This window comes from Saimiri boliviensis, chromosome 21 (assembly GCF_048565385.1).
Source record: "Saimiri boliviensis isolate mSaiBol1 chromosome 21, mSaiBol1.pri, whole genome shotgun sequence".
Lineage (NCBI taxonomy): Eukaryota > Metazoa > Chordata > Mammalia > Primates > Cebidae > Saimiri > Saimiri boliviensis.
This window is the reverse complement of record NC_133469.1, coordinates 9,780,128-9,796,549: the sequence shown is the minus strand read 5'-3', so window position 1 is coordinate 9,796,549 and position 16,422 is coordinate 9,780,128. Positions and strand designations below refer to the sequence as shown.

The 16,422-nt window shown below is 46.6% G+C and overlaps 1 protein-coding gene, 1 long non-coding RNA gene and 1 other non-coding gene across 6 annotated transcripts in view; 2 read left to right on the top strand and 1 right to left on the bottom strand.

Annotated features, from left to right (window-relative positions):
- The window catches only part of XRCC6 (X-ray repair cross complementing 6), a 27,262-nt gene extending 19,344 nt beyond the window's left edge, over positions 1–7,918 (top strand). For 2 of the 3 annotated variants that reach the window (XM_039463265.2, XM_039463266.2), the window contains exons 11-13: positions 1,130–1,230; positions 6,336–6,449; positions 7,499–7,918. In XM_039463265.2, the coding sequence (XP_039319199.1) occupies positions 1,130–1,230; positions 6,336–6,449; positions 7,499–7,692 (409 nt within the window). In that variant the 3' untranslated portion in view covers positions 7,693–7,918. The remainder of the gene's footprint in view (positions 1–1,129; positions 1,231–6,335; positions 6,450–7,498) is intronic. The other variant, XM_074391020.1, reaches the window with a different exon arrangement.
- LOC141582598 (uncharacterized) overlaps positions 1–16,422 on the bottom strand; it is a 17,974-nt gene extending 1,552 nt beyond the window's left edge. Inside the window, exons 1-3 of one of the 2 annotated variants that reach the window (XR_012515471.1) lie at positions 12,851–16,422; positions 10,684–11,155; positions 4,345–6,014 (exon numbers count right to left, since the gene is read on the bottom strand). This is a non-coding gene — a long non-coding RNA (uncharacterized LOC141582598). Of the gene's footprint in view, positions 1–4,344; positions 11,156–12,850 lie in introns of those variants that run through there. The other variant, XR_012515470.1, reaches the window with a different exon arrangement.
- LOC120361510 (U6 spliceosomal RNA) lies at positions 11,132–11,238 on the top strand. The gene has a single exon (XR_005577695.1). It is a non-coding gene; the product is annotated as a U6 spliceosomal RNA (small nuclear RNA).

Sequence of the window (16,422 nt, the reverse complement as noted above, 5' to 3'; positions counted from 1 at the left end):
CTGGGTAACAAGAGCGAAACTCCGTCTCAAAAAAAAAAAAAAAAAAAAAAAAGCCATATACAGAGTGGAAGCTCTTACTGTATTTGAGACTCGGATTGTGTGCTTGATGTGTTGTACTGTACTTAGCCAGATTAGTTGGTCAAACATGTTAAAAAAAAAAAAAAATTGCAGGAAAATTCTTAGTCTGGCTGCTCCTTGATTGTATTTGTTGTTCTACAATGAGCAAGAGTAAATAAATCTAATGTAAATCGTTACAGGCTTAAAAGAATGATTAATTCAAGTCATTCTTTCTCATATGTATAATAGACCTGTTCTGAGAGCCTGCATAATGGGACACTAAACATAATTTTTTTCACATGCCATTTAAAAAAAAATTTTATTTTAATTATATTATTTTGAGATAAGGTCTCTGTCATCCAGGGTCTCTGACATCCAGGTTGGAGTGCAGTGGTATCATTGTAGCTTGTTTGCAGCCTTGACCTCCCTGGGCTCAGGTGATTCTCCCACCTCAGCCTCTGGAGTAGCTGGGACCATAGCCTTGCGTCACCATACCTGGTAAATTTTTGTATTTTTTGTAGAGATGGGGTTTCACCATGTTGCCCAGGCTGGTCTCAAACTTCTGAGCTCAAGCCATTCACCTGCCTCAGTTTCTCAAAGTGCTGGGTTATGGGCATGAGCCAGCATGCCCAGCCAGGTTTACTTTTTAAGTTGACTTGAGATAAAGTCTTGTTCTGCCATCCAGGCTGGAGTGCAGTGGCATGATCATGGCTCACTGCAGCCTCGATATCCTGGACTCAAGCAGTCTTCCTACCTAAGCCTCCTGAGTAGCTGGGACCACAGGCATGCATCACCATGCTTGGCTAATTTTTAAATTTTTTGTAGAGACAGGGTTTCAACATGTTGCCCAGGCTGGTCTCAAACTGCTGGACTCAAGCATTCTGCCTACCTTAGCCTACCAAAGTGCTGGGATTATAGGCATGAACCACTGCACCTGACCTCAACTGTTTCACCTGGGGTGTTTTTCTCAGCTCACTACAGACCTCTGATATCACAGGCGGTTTTATTTATTCTTATTTTTTCAACGTTTAAATTGTCATGTTTCAATTGAGTAACATTATTGTTTTAACAGAAGTGACAGCTTTGAGAACCCCGTGCTGCAGCAGCACTTCAGGAACCTGGAGGCTTTGGCCTTGGATTTGATGGAGCCTGAACAAGCAGTGGACCTGACATGTAAGGAGTCGAGTAGTTCTTTTAATGGGAGGCTTTCTTACTGGTTCCATTCTGAACCAGTAATGTGGGTGCATTTCCTAGTACTCTCTAAAAACTTAACCTCATTGCCCAGACCCCCTCTGTCTGGGAGCTTTTCTAGACCAGCTTAAACAGCCAGGGAACAGATTTGGCTGGTTCCATAGTGAGAGGAGGAGAGTGCCAGGCTCCTGAGACCTGACTCTGAACTAGGCTACCCTGTGACTACATGCTGGTGAAAATTAATATAAGAGGCTGGATGCAGTGGCTCAAGTCTGTAATCCCAACACTTTGGGAGGCTGAGGTGGGTGGATCATGAGGTTAAGTTCAAGACCAGCCTGGCTAACATAGTGAAACCTCGTCTCTACTAAAAATACAAAAATTAGCTGACAATGGTGGTGTGTGCCTGTGGTCCCAGCTACTCAGAGGAGGCTGAGGCAGGAGAATTGCTGGAACCTGGGAGACACAGGTTGCAGTGAGCTCAGATTGAGCCACTGCACTCCAGCCTGGGTGACAGAGTGGGACTCTGTCTCTAAATAAAATAAAGAAGAGGTCAGGCACGGTGGCTCATGCCTATAATCCTAGCACTTCAGGAGGCTGAGATGGGCAGATCACGAGGTCAAGAAATGGAGACCATCCTGGCCAACATGGTGAAACCCCATATCTATTAAAAATACAAAAAAGGAGCTGGGTATGGTGACACGTACCTGTAGTCCCAGCTACTCAGGAGGCTGATGCAGGAGGATTGGTTGAACCCAGGAAGCAGAGGTTGCAGTGAACCTAGATCCCGCTACTGCACTACAGCCTATCGACAGAGCAAGACTCTCTCAAAAAAACAAAAAAAACCCAAAAATATAAGAGGAAGTGAGTGGTGGATTTGGGTTTAGAATCATGTGACTCCTGGCTGGGCGCAGTGGCTCACGCCTGTAATCCCAGTACTTTGGGAGGCCAAGGCAGGAGGATCACCTGAGGTCAAGAGTTCAAGACCAGCCTGGCCAAAGTGGGGAAATTCTGTCTCTACTAAAAATACAAAAACAGTTAGTGGGGCATGGTGGTGCGTGCCTGTAGACCCAGCTGCTTGGAAGACTGAGGCATGAGAATTGTTTGAACCCAGGAGACAGAGATTGCAGTGAGCCGAGATCACGCCACTGCACTCTAGCCTTGGCAACAGAATGAGACACTCTTAAAAAAAAAAAATCCGCCGGGCGCGGTGGCTCAAGCCTGTAATCCCAGCACTTTGGGAGGCCGAGGCGGGTGGATCACGAGGTCAAGAGATCGAGACCATCCTGGTCAACATGGTGAAACCCCGTCTCTACTAAAAATACTAAAAATTAGCTGGGCATGGTAGCGTGTGCCTGTAATCCCAGCTACTCAGGAGGCTGAGGCAGGAGAATTGCCTGAACCCAGGAGGCGGAGGTTGCGGTGAGCCGAGATCGTGCCATTGCACTCCAGCCTGGGTAACAAGAGCGAAACTCGTCTCAAAAAAAAACAAACAAACAAACAAAAAAAAACAAAAATTAGGCCGGGCGCGGTGGCTCAAGCCTGTAATCCCAGCACTTTGGGAGGCCGAGGCGGGTGGATCACGAGGTCAAGAGATTGAGACCAGCCTGGTCAACATGGTGAAACCCCGTCTCTACTAAAAATACAAAAAATCAGCTGGGCATGGTGGCGCGTGCCTGTAATCCCAGCTACTCAGGAGGCTGAGGCAGGAGAATTGACTGAACCCAGGAGGCGGAGGTTGCGGTGAGCCAAGATCGCGCCATTGCACTCCAGCCTGGGTAACAAGAGCAAAAACTCCGTCTCGGAAAAAAAAAAAAAAAAAGAAAAGAAAAAATCTAGTGACTCCTACCCAGAGCTGAGCTGTAGCTCTGAGCAACTGTCCTTAAGGCCTTTCCATCACATTCTGCTGCTCTGCACTGAGAAAAGCAGCCTTGTTACCCAGCATCAAGGAGCATTGCCTGGCCTCCCAGGGTGGGCTTCTGTGACCTTAATGCTATTCCCCTTCTTGACTGACTCTCTTAGGTATTTCCCAAGAGGACACAGGAAGTTTAGTGGTATAAATATATGTCCACTGAGGAACAGATTGGATTTATTGAAGATTTTTTTGAGACAGGGTCTCGCTGTGTTCCCCAGGCTGGAGTGCAGTGGCGTGATCTCAGCTTACTACAACATCTGCCTCCTGGGTTCAAGCTATTCTTGAGCCTCTGTCTGCTGAGTAGCTAGTCCACAGCTAGCTAAGTTTTTTTTTTTTTTTTTTTTTTGAGACGGAGTTTCGCTCTTGTTACCCAGGCTGGAGTGCAATGGCACGATCTCGGCTCACCGCAACCTCCGCCTCCTGGGTTCAGGCAGTTCTCCTGCCTCAGCCTCCTGAGTAGCTGGGATTATAGGCATGCGCCACCATGCCCAGCTAATTTTTTTTTGTATTTTTGGTAGAGACGGGGTTTCACCATGTTGACCAGGTTGGTCTCAATCTCTCGACCTTGTGATCCACCCGCCTCGGCCTCCCAAAGTGCTGGGATTACAGGCTTCAGCCACCGCGCCTGGCCTTGCCAGCTAAGTTTTATATTTTTAGTAGAGACAGGGTTTTGCCATGATGGCCTGGCTGGTCTCAGAACGATCTCTTTTATATTAGATAAAATAGCCTCAATATTAAAAGTGGAAGAGTTATTGGACCCTTGTTACTGTGGTGCCTGCTTAGCTGTGTCCATGTTTTGAGTTAAACAGCCCATCACCTCCTTTTAGGCCTTAGGCAAATTTGGAGTCAGTGGCCTAGTGCCTAGCAAGGTAGTTTAGGACACAGGCTTTGGAGGTGACTGATGTCTATTTGAATCTCAGCTCTGCTACTTACTAAATTTAGTGGCTTTGGGAATATTACTTAATCCCTCTGAGACTTGGTTTTCTTTTTGGTAAAATATGGATAATACTGTTCTTACAAGATGTTAACAAAATATAGGCCTTAACACTCAGTAAGTGCTCAGAACACAGCCATTCTCCTTAGTCCACAGCTATTCCATTCCTTAGTTCAGCTATTCCAGTTGAACTAGGGTCTCAACTTCTTATATTCCGGCATTTAGCCCTATAATTTCATGGAAAGTCCTGTTTTCTCTTCCTACCTCTATTTTCAAAACAGTTGGTCTGGCTGCCTTAATTTTTTTTTTTTTTTTTTTTTTTGAGATGGGGTCTTACTCTTGCCCAGGCTGGAGTGTAGTGGTATGATCTCAACTCACTGTAACCTCCGCCCTCCGGGTTCAAGCAGTTCTCCTGCTTCAGCCTCCCGAGTAGCTGGAATTACAAGTGCCTGTCACCACACCCAGCTAATTTTTGTATTTTTAATAGAGATGGGGCTTCACCATGTTGGCCAGGCTAGTCTCAAACTCCTGACCTCAAGTCATCCACCCACCATGGCTTTCCAAAGTGCTGGGATTATAGGCATGAGCCACTGCGCCCAGCCTCTCAGTACTTTCAGAACTCTCGAGGTGAGGGCTGGATGTGGTGGCTTATGTCTGTAATCCCAGCACTTTGGGAGGCTGAGGCAGGCAGATCACGAGGTCAGGAGTTTGAGACCAGCCTGACCAACATGGTGAAACCCTGTCTCTACTAAAAATACAAAAATTAGCTGGGTGTGGTGGTGTGTGCCTGTAATCCAGCTACTTGGAGCCTGAGGCAGGAGAATCCCTTGATCTTGGGAGGCAGAGGTTGCAGTGAGCTGAGATCATGCCACTGCACTGCAGTCTGAGCAACAGAGTGAGACTCCCATCTCAAAAACAACAACAACAACAAAAAAAACACTCCGCAGTTGATTCCCAAGGTGGGAGCCAGTGCTCTTGCAGAGGTTCCTGTGTTGTGGAACAGGGGCTTGTTACGTAGCAGGAGCACAGTTTGGCTCCAGCATTCTGCCATCTTCTAGGTACACCAGCAAGAGCTCCCCTCTGTGATTGGCACATATGGGCATGTTAGCTGCCCATCTCATCACCCTTGCCTTTGATGTGACAGCTCATGTCAAAAGCTTGACTAACAATATAGTTGTAAGCTAACAAAAAAAGGAAACAAAAATATCTTTCCTCCAAAGTTGCCTTTTCCTGTCATATTTGCTCCTCCTGTTTCAGCCAGTCATCTCCCCATCCCTGCTCCTATTATTTCTTTCTTTCTGGTATCTAGCCCTATAATTTCAGTAAATAATAAATGCTCTTCTATCAGTTAAGTCCTGCCAGTTCTGTCACTTCTCATATTTATGGGTCCTCCCACCTGTGCCCCACTTCACCCATCTCTCTTACCCATGGAGTTCACACTCCACACAGCTATCGTGGTTCTTTGGATAAGGCCTAATTCCTTGGCAGGCATCCAAGCTTCCATGACCTCGCCATGCCCACCTTTCTCACCTTCCTGCTGGCCCTGTCCTTAACACCCTACCTTCCAGCTATACATCACCTGCTGTTTCCTCCTGCTTATCTTTCATGACCCCTCCTGTGTTCCAGTGTGCCTGTACAGTTGCTTCTTGCATGTTCTTGCCCAACTCTACTGCATCATTTTTATCCACCTCTTCACTCTCACTGGGCTTTAAGCTGACCGCAGGCATGAGCTCTTGTTTGAATTCCCAGAAACTAGCTTAGTATTTCCACTGTACCACACCCCCTCAGGCAAGTCATGTAACCTCTCTCCTTTCCTCACCTGTAGAACTGGAGATAAATCAGGAGGCTGAGGCAGGAGAATCGTTTGAACCAGGAAGTTGGGGGTTGCAGTGAGCTGAGATCACACCACTGCACTCCAGCCTGGCAACAAAGCAAGACTCCATGTTAAAAAAACAAACAAACAAAAAACACTGGGGACAAATGTACCTATCCTATAGGTTGTTAGAAGGAGTAAAGAGAGTAAATTTGAAACATTTACAATAGTCCCTGGCGGTAGTATGTGTGATTACAGTAAATGTGTGTGTTAGAAGGTACTTGGTAAATGCTGCAAAGACCTTTCCCTGGACCCCTCCTACCCCAGCAGTTAGGTGCTCTCTCTTCTGGTTCTCAGAAAGTTGGAACTATACGGCAAGCTGGGGCTCATGACTCACTAGGCCACTCTTCTGTGTTTTGATTTTCTAGTGCCCAAGGTTGAAGCAATGAATAAAAGACTGGGTTCCCTGGTGGATGAATTTAAGGAGCTTGTTTACCCACCAGATTACAATCCTGAAGGGAAAGTTACCAAGAGAAAACACGGTGAGGAGCTGAATGTGGATATATGGGCTATTTTTAAAACTTGCTTTTATGATGGTATTATCACAGTGGGCAGTATTCTTTCAGAAATAACCTATTCACACTCCAGTGAGAATGGCTTTTATCCAAAAGACAGGCAATAACAAATGCTGGCAAGGATGTGGAGAAGAGGGAACCCTCATGCACTGTTGGTGGGAATGTAAATTAGTACAGCCACTATTAAGGAGAATAGTTTGGAGATTCCTCGAAAAGTGAAAAGTAGAGCTACCATATATATGATCCAGCAACCCCGCTGCTGGGTATGCACCCAGAAGAAAGGAAATCAGTATATCGAAGATACATGTGCACTCCCATGTTTATTGCAGCACCATTCACAATAGCCAAGATTTGGAAGCAACCTGTGTCCATCAGCAGATGACTAGATAAAGAAAATGTGGTACACATACACAATGGAGTATTCAGCCGTAAAAAAAAAATGAGATCCTGTCGTTTGCAATAATATGTTAAGTAAACCAGGCTCAGAAAGACAGACATTTGCATGTTCCCACTTACTTGTGGAATCTAAAAATGGGAACAATTGAACTCATGGAGATAGATAGAGCATAGAAGGATAGTTACCAGAGGCTGAGAAGCATAGTGGAGCATTGAGGGGAGGTGGAGATGGTTAATGGGTACAAAAATACTGAGTAAGATCTGTTTGATAACAGACTATACTCAATAATAATTTAATTGTACATTTTAAAATAACTAAACAAATATAATTGGAATGTTTGTAGCACAAAAGAGAAATGCTTGAGGGGACAGATACCCCACTTACGCTGATGTGATTATTTTACATTGCATGCCTGAATCAGAATACCTCATGCACCATGTAAACTGATGGCATTCACACTGCTTGTAACTCCCTCCTGGGTGTGATATATGTTCTAGGCTGGCATCACGGCTTCATGGAAAATGGTTAATTGCAGCCCAGATTATATGATGGTCCCATTCCATGTAGCTAGGATGCCACTTGTAGCATTTCCGGTCACTCCCTCTGACCTTTCCCCCAGATAATGAAGGTTCTGGAAGCAAAAGGCCCAAGGTGGAGTATTCAGAAGAAGAGCTGAAGACCCACATCAGCAAGGGCACACTTGGCAAGTTCACTGTGCCCATGCTGAAAGAGGCTTGCCGGGCATATGGGCTGAAGAGTGGGCTGAAGAAGCAGGAGCTGCTGGAAGCCCTCACCAAGCACTTCCAGGACTGACCAGAGGCCGCGCACCCAGCCGTCCTTCCACAGTGTGGCCAGGCTGCCTGGCCTTGTTCTCAGCCAGTTAAAATGTGTTTCTCCTGAGCTAGAAAGAGTCTACCCGACAGAAGTCGAGGGACTTTATGTTTTTGAGGCTTTCTGTTGCCATGGTGATGGTGTAGCCCTCCCACTTTGCTGTTCCTTACTTTACTGCCTGAATAAAGAGCCCTAAGTTTGTACTAGATACTGTTCTTTCGTGTGGAGAAAAGTGTGTCTACCTTACTCCAAAAACTCACTGGCCATCACTGTTAGCTTAATTTTCTCTTTCATTGGGAACACTCTTCACCACAATGAAAACAAAACGTGTCAGCGGGGAGGGTGAGAGTGTGACAGGTCAGGGCAGGTGAAGATATTTCAGGAGTAAGAAGCCCTAGCAGGATTATATTATCCTTATCGTAGTCCTCACCTGTTTTTCTTTAAGTGTGTCAAGGTGTAAAAATCAGATTTCCAAAGCAATAAGAAGTTAACACTTTCAGTTCTGGGACCATTTGCTTCATGAATAAACAACTCCCTCTTGTTGCATTCCTCTTAATGCGACATTAAATTATGCAAAAATATACCCATTTTCTGTTGCCCTGAGAATTTGAGTTCCAGAATAAGTAAAATGAAGAGTTATTCCCCTTGTGTTTCAGGGGAACTATAGGAAGTTCAAGAAGATGAGGAGAGGTTCTAGTATTTAAAGAAGGGAAAGAGGACAGGAGTGTCTTTTCCCTTTTCTTCCTCTATGTCCCTGCTGTCCTCCCTGCTCCTTTCCTGCTCATTCTGCTGCCACTATTTTTGAAGGATTAGCCTGAAGGAAGGAGAGCATCTGGAATTACTGGTCTCTGAGGATGTGAGAGTAAGGGTTTGCAGGTCCTGTGTACTTGCGGATGAATGAGCAGCACCTAATGAAGAAGAGACTAAGAGAGTCCAAATTACTCTTCTAAAAGGTTTTCAGTTCTGGATTCTTTGCTCTAAGCTTTATAGGTTTTTGTGGGGTTTTTTTTTAACCTGTTTTTGCTTTTGTTTCTCTTTGAAAGGAGATACTGTATTTTTTTGGATTTCCTTACTTGTCTGGGCAAGAGGGGAAGAAAATTCTCCCGTTAGATGCTTAGAATTTATGTTGAGAATGGCCGGGCAGGGTGGCTCACGCCTGTAATCCCAACACTTGGGAGGCTGAGGCCGGTGGATCATGAGGTCAAGAGATCGAGACCATCCTGGTCAACATGGTGAAACCCTGCCTCTACTAAAAATACAAAAATTAGCTGGGCATGGTGGCGCGTGCCTGTTAATTCCAGCTACTCAGGAGGCTGAGGCAGGAGAATTGCCTGAACCCAGGAGGCGGAGGTTGCAGTGAGCCGAGATTGCGCCATTGCACTCCAGCCTGGGTAACGAGCAAAACTCAGTCTCAAAAAAAAAAAAATTACTGTTGAGAAATTGGACCACTCCCCTTAAATGAAGCAAGTTTGGAAACGATCTACTGTATAGGGATTTAATCTACCAAGATAGATTGGAATCACACTGGTCAGCCAGTCACTTGGAGTAAGAGGGTAAAGAGTAGCCTCATTGAGCCCTTGGTATCCAACCCTGGCTTCTGAAGCTAGTGAAGAGCAGCCCTGTAGTGAGCTCCAGGTTGGCTTTGCTGTGCAAAGTACATAGTTACTCCTCAGTAACCATGCCCAACTCTAGGCTCCTTCGCCTCCTGCTTCCAAAATGGAGAGAATGAGAGTTCAGGGGTCAAACACCTACCAGAGCCAGGCAGGTATGTGAATGTTAGACAAATCACCTGAGGTCTGTGATAAACAGCAGCAGAATGAGATATTTCTCTAAATGAATGATGCCTTCTTTGCCTGCTGAGTCCCCCCACCCAGGAGAGAAGTACCATGTTCAGGTGGAATTGGTTAGGCCTTTGGAAGCTTACGAGGCCGATTTAGCAAATTTACATCTTAGCGTCATCATATATACAAGTGACCTAGGGTATTTATGAGGCATTTTTGAGCCTTAGCTATCATGTTCCTATCATAACGCCACAAAGTCAAAATGAGAAAACATGTAAAAAGACATGGCACTCGGTACAGTTGACCCTCTGCATCTGCGGGCTCCACATCCATGTACTCAAACAATGTGGATCAAAAATACTTGGGGAATAAATGGATGGCTGCATCTGTACTGAATATATACAGACTTTTTTTTTTTTTTTTTTTTTTTTTTTTTTGAGACCTAGTCTCACTCTTGTCGCCCAGGCTGGAGTGCAGTAGCATAATCTCAGCTCACTGCAACCTCTGCCTCCCAGGTTCAAGCAATTCTCTGCCTCAGCCTCCCGAGTAGCTGGGATTACAGGTGTGTGCCACCATGCCAAACTAATTTTTGTATTTTTAGTAGAGACGGGGGTTTCACCATGTTGGCCAGGCTGGTCTCGAACTCCTGACCTTAGGTGACCCACCTGCTTCGGCCTCCCAAAGTGTTGGGATTACAACCGTGAGCCACTGGGCCCAGCTGACTAATGACAAAATTAACCCTAGCCAGGCGTTCGAGATCAGCCCGGCCAACATGGTGAAACCCCGTCTCTACTAAAAATACAAAATTAGCCAGGTGTGGTGGCGGGAGCCTGTAATCCCAGGTACTCGGGAGGCTGAGGCAGAGAATTGCTTGAACCTCGGAGGCGGAAGTTGCAGTGAGCTGAGATCATTCCACTGCACTCCTGCCTGGCCAGCAGAGACCCGGTCTGAAAAATAAAAATAAAAAACTAGCCTGTTGTGGCGCGCGCCTGTTAAGTCCCAGCTACTCAGAAGGCCGAAGCAGGAGAAACGCTTTAACCCGGGAGGCGGAAGTTGCAGTGAGCCAAGATCGTATCACTGCACTCTAGCCTGGGAGACAGAGTGAGACTCCGTCTCAATCAATCAATCAATCAATCAATCATGCATATGGGAGGCTGTGCGTAGCTCATATGCAAATACTGTGCCATGTTACCTCAGGGACATGGGCAGCGTCGCATTTGGGTATCCGCTTGGAGGGCCGTCCGAGCTTAATTTCTACCGTGGCCATTGCGCTTCCATCCGCCTGGTGGCAACATAGCCGGCGCGGAGCGCGGATCTGGACCTGCGCATGCGCGCCACGGACGAGGCGGGCTGAGTTCCTGCGCCTGGGAGCCATTACCGGAAGGGTGTGGCGGCCTAAGCTCGGCTGCATCCGGGTTCCGGTGGCCGCCGCCGCAGCTCTGGAGCACAAATTCGTTTGGGCAAAACTTAAACGAACACACGGATGCACACGTCTGTTTACCTTTAGGTCAGGTGCAGAGGGAATGTCAGGAATGGCACTCGTCGAAAGCTGCAGTTACTTGGGAGGATGAGCCTTTTACCTCTCAGCGTGTCCCCTTCTGTAATGTCTTGTTTTAATGTCTTATTAAAAACCTGAAGAGGTGCTCGCTTCGGCAGCACATGAACTAAAATTGGAACGATACAGAAAAGATTAGCATGGCCCCTGCGCAAGGATGACACGCAAATTCGTGAAGAGTTCCATATTGAAAAACAAAAACAAAAAACCAGAAGAGGCCGGGCGTGGTGGCTCACATCTGTAATTCCAGCACTTTGGGAGGCCCAGGCAGGCGGGTCACCTGAGGTCAGCAGTTCGAGACTAGCCTGACCAACATGGCGAAACCCCGTCTCTACTAAAAATACAAAAAAATTAGCCAGGCGTGACGGCGGGCGGCTGTAATCCAGCTACTCAGGAGGCTGAGGCATGGGAATCGCTTGAACCCGGCTGTCAGAGGTTACAGTGAGCCGAGATCGCACCACGGCACTCCAGCCTGGGTGACAGGGTGAGACTCCGAGACTCCATCTCAAAAAGAAAACAAACAAAAAACTGAAGAAAGGCAAAGTAGGACCACAAGCTCTGAGGGAGATTTGTCATCACTTTCTCTCTCTGCCCACTATCCAGAAATTCTATCCTCATGAGAATACCTATTAGAAGAGGAAACATACCCCTGTTACACTGTATTCAGCCTTTCTTGTTTGAGCCACACTGGCCCTGCCTGTAATGATCCTGCTGCAACATTGTCTGCATCATGTATGAAAGCGAATCCTACATGGATTTCTATCTTCTGGGGACTCATGCAGCTCATGGCCATGACCACAATTCTGGTGTGCTCGCTGCCCTGCAATTTTAGCAGGACCATCTTTATTATTTTATTTATTTCTGACTACAAAGATCCAGAATAGAAACATGACCATTTCTTTGCTTTTTTTTTCCCCCCTGGGATGGAGTCTTGCTGGAGTGCAGTGGTAACGATCTCGGCTCACTGCAACCTCCGCCTCCTGGGTTCAAGTGGTTCTCCAGCTGGGATTATGTGCTGGATCTCCAGCTTAATCTCCATGTGCCTGGCCCAAACATGACTATTTTTGTTACTGCTTCGATAAGGTGACCCCACCCCTTCATCACTGCCCAGCCCCCTCCTCCCCCCTTAGTTATCTATGGCTGTGTAACAAATTACCCTCAGGAACTACTGTCTTAAAACAATAAACATTCCTCTCCTACCTGAAAGCTCCAGTGAGGCTAGAGGATCCATTTGCTGCGAGGCTGTAATGAGCATGCTTCCAATTTTCTCTGTCTTATGTTTTTACGTCTTGGGGGGGCCTTCCAGGGCTAGCTTATTCCTAGAGACACTTACCGCATATTTTGCAAGAATACCTCTCATCCACGCCAGCCAACTCCTTCACCTTTCACACACCAAGCCATTATTCCCCTTGTACTAAATCACCCCAGGACCAGGTGCCAGGCAACTAGAGACCACCCTATAGCCCAAAGCCCACTGGAATGAATCAAACTAGCCAATCCTAAATCGTTTATTCTGCCCTGCCTTTCCTGAGGAAACTCTGATAAAGGCTGTGGCCCTTGGTCTAATTCTGCCTCCTCAACAAAGCCTGGTTTCTCCCGTGGTCCTGTGTGGTAAGGAATGTCCCTTCTCTTGGGAAACGTTATACATTCTGGCCAGGCGTGGTGGCTCATGCCTGTTATCCCGGCATTTTGGGAGGCTGAGTCGGGGGATCACAAGGTCAGGAGATTAAGAGCATCCTGGCTAACATGGTGAAACCGTCTCTACTAAAAATACAAAAAATTAGCCCGGCATGGTGACACGCACCTGTAGTCCTAGATACTCGGGAGGCTGAGGCAGGAGAATAGCTTGAACCCAGGAGGTAAATGTTGCAGTTAGCCAAGATCTCGCCACTGCACTGCAGCCTGGATGACAGAGCAAAAAAGACTGTCAAAAAAAAAAAAAAAAGTAATACATTCTTTCAATGGCATTGACTTCTCTGTGTCATCACTCAATCTCTGTTAATTAAAATCCCACAGGTACAAATGAAACAGAGACTCATTCCCATGGCTGGCAAAGTTGATGCCAACTGTTGGCTAGAGGCCTTAAGATCTCTATGTCCTTAAGTCCATGGCAGCTGACTTCCCTTATAGCCAGTTATCTGAAGAGATGAAGGCAGAAACTGCAATGTCACATTGCTTCTGCCAGATTCTGAGTTACACAGACCAGCTCTGAGTTGGTGTGGGAGACTATAGAGGGGCATCAATTGCAGGTGAGGATCACTGGGGCCATCTTGGAGGCTGGCTGCCACAGGGAATTGTGAGTATTGACTTGCTACATTAAATTCTTTCCTTCCTTCACAAGAGTATAGTTATCCTCCATCCCCATGACTCCACCCCCAAGTAGATACATCAGCTCAAGCCAGAGGCCATACTTGATTTTTCAAAATGTAACCTGGGCTGGGCATGGTGAATCATGCCTATAATCCCAGCACTCTGGGAGGCTGAGGCGGGCGGATCACCTGAGGCCAGGAGTTCGAGACCAGGCCGACCAACATGGTGAATCCCTGTCTCTACTAAAAATACAAAAATTAGCCGGGCATGGTGTTGCACACCTGTAATCCGAGCTACTTGGAAGCTGAGGCAGGAGAATTGCTTGAACCTGGAAGGCAGAGGTTGCAGTGAGCCGAGACTGCATCACTGCACTCGAGCCTGGGCAATAGATCAAGATTCTGTCTCAAAAAAAAAAAAGGCTAGGTGTGGTGGTTTACACCTGTAAATCCAGAACTTTGGGAGGCCAAGGTGGAAGGATCACGAGGTCAAGAGATTGAGACCATTCTGGCCAACATGGTGAAACCCTGCTCTCCTAAAAATACAAAAATTAGCCAGACATAGTGGCACACGCCTGTAGTCCAAGCTAGTCAGGAAGCTGAGGCAGGAGAATCGCTTGGACTCAGGAGGTGGAGATTGCAGTGAGCCAATATTGGGCCACTGCACTCTAGCATGGCAACAGAGTGAGACACTTTCTCAAAAAAAAAAAAAAAAAGTAAACTAATGCTACACGGATGGGAGACACTCACTTCCTAGAACAAGCTCCCTTCCCCATCCATCAGTTTGAGATCAAAGATAATGGAAATGTATTGTTCAAATACAACAAATAAATAATCTCTTTAGGTCAATAATGTAAATGTAAAACTATTTTTTTTTTTTTTTTGAGACGGAGTTTCGCTCTTGTTACCCAGGCTGGAGTGCAATGGCGCAATCTCGGCTCACCGCAACCTCCGCCTCCTGGGTTCAGGCAATTCTCCTGCTTTAGCCTCCTGAGTAGCTTGGATTACAGGCATGCACCACCACGCCCAGCTAATTTTTTGTATTTTTAGTAGAGACGGGGTTTCACCATGCTGACCAGGATGGTCTCGATCTCTTGACCTCGTGATCCACCCGCCTCAGCCTCCCAAAGTGCTGGGATTACAGGCTTGAGCCACCACCCCCGGCTAATGTAAAACTATTTAATTGCAGGTTCTCCTGGGAAAAGTTTCCAGAAACAGTCAGAAATTCCTAAGTGGTTGTTTGGGGTCAGGGGAACCTTTGAGACCTGATGAAAGCAATAGAGTCTCTCTAAAAATAAAATGTTTAGAAACAATAATCAGAAACCAATCTCAGGCCAGGTGCAGTGGCTCCCCGCTGTAGGAGGCTGAGGCAGGCAGAGCACTCGAAGTCAGGAGTTTAAGACCAGCCTGGCCAACATGGTGAAAACCCATAGCTACACCAAAAAAAAAAAAAAAAAAAAAAAAAAAAATTGACTAGGTGCGGTGGCTCACGCCTGTAATCCCAGAGTTTTGGGAGGCCAAGGTGGGCGGATCAGGACATCAAGAGATTGAGACCATCCTGGCCAACATAGTGAAACCCCGTCTCTACTAACAATACAAAAAAAAAAAAAAAAACTGGGCGTAATGGCATGAGCCTGTAGTCCCAGCTACTCGGGAGGCCGAGGCAGGAGAATCCCTTGAACCTGGGAGGCAAAAGTTGTAGTGGGCCGAGATTGCGCCACTGCACTCCAGCTTGGTGTCAGAGCAAAACTCTGCCTAAAAAAAAAAAAAATTCCAGCCTGGCAACATAGTGAAACACTGTCTCTACTAAAAATACAAAAGGTAAACGGGCACGGTGGCACTATGCCTGTGGTCTGAGCTACTCAGGAGGCTGAGGCAGGAGAATCACTTGAACCTGGGAGACAGAGGTTGTAGTTGGCCGAGATTGCGCCACTGCACTCCAGCCTGGCCAACAGAGACATGAAACTCTGTCTCAAAATATATATATTTAGCTGTGCATGGTGGTGCACTACTGTAATCTCACTTAATTGGGAGGCTGAGGCAGGGGAATTGGTTGAACCCAGGAGGTGGAAGTTGCAGTGAGCTGAGATCTCGCCACTGCATACTAGCCTAGGCAAGAGAGACTCTGTCTCAAAAAAAAAAACAAAAAAATCTGACATTAGTTATGTTTAAGTTAAAAATAGAATGTTATAGAGCTAGGTGGAAAAGGAAATTATGGTAGCTAGGAAAGGTCCTAAATAAGTGATATTTGAAGGAAGACTAGAATGATGAGAAAGCCAGTGAGGTAAAGGAATACCAGGTACGAATAATTTGAGAAGGAAACAGCTTTGGAGTGTTCTTTAAAAAACAAAATGTGTAGCACCAGTACCCCAAGTTACTCCGGAGGCTGAGGCAGGAGGATCACTTGAGTCCAGGAGTTTCAGGCTGCAGTGAGCTATAATCACACCACTGCAGTCTCACCTGAGTGAGACTCTGTCTCTTAAAACAAAAACATGTAACACTCAACCGGGTGTGGTGGCTCATGCCTGTAATACCAGCACTTTGGGAGGCTGAGGTGGGGAGATCATGAGGTGAGGAGATTGAGATCATCCTGGGCAACATGGTGAAACCCTGTCTCTACTAAAAATACAAAACTGTGGCCAGGTGTGGTGGCTGACCCTTGTAATCGCAGCACTTTGGAAGGCTGGGGCAGGTGGATCATGAGGTCAGGAGTTTGAGACCAATCTGGCCAATATGATGAAACCCTATCTCTACCAAAAATACAAAATTAGCTGGGCATGGTGGCACGCACCGGTAGTCCCAGCTACCCTGGAGACTACTCCGGAGGCAGAAGAATCGCTTGAACCCGGGAGGCAGAGGTAGACAGTGAGTTGAGATCAGGCCACTGCACTGCAGCCTGGGCTAGAGTGAGACTCCATGTAAAAACAAAACAAATTTAGCAAGAGGTGGTGGCGTGTGCCTGTAGTCCCAGCTACTCAGGAGGCTGAGGCAGGAGAATTGCCTGAACCTGGGAGGTGGAAGCTACAGTGAGCTGAGATCATGCCACTGCACTCCAAATTAGGCGACAGCG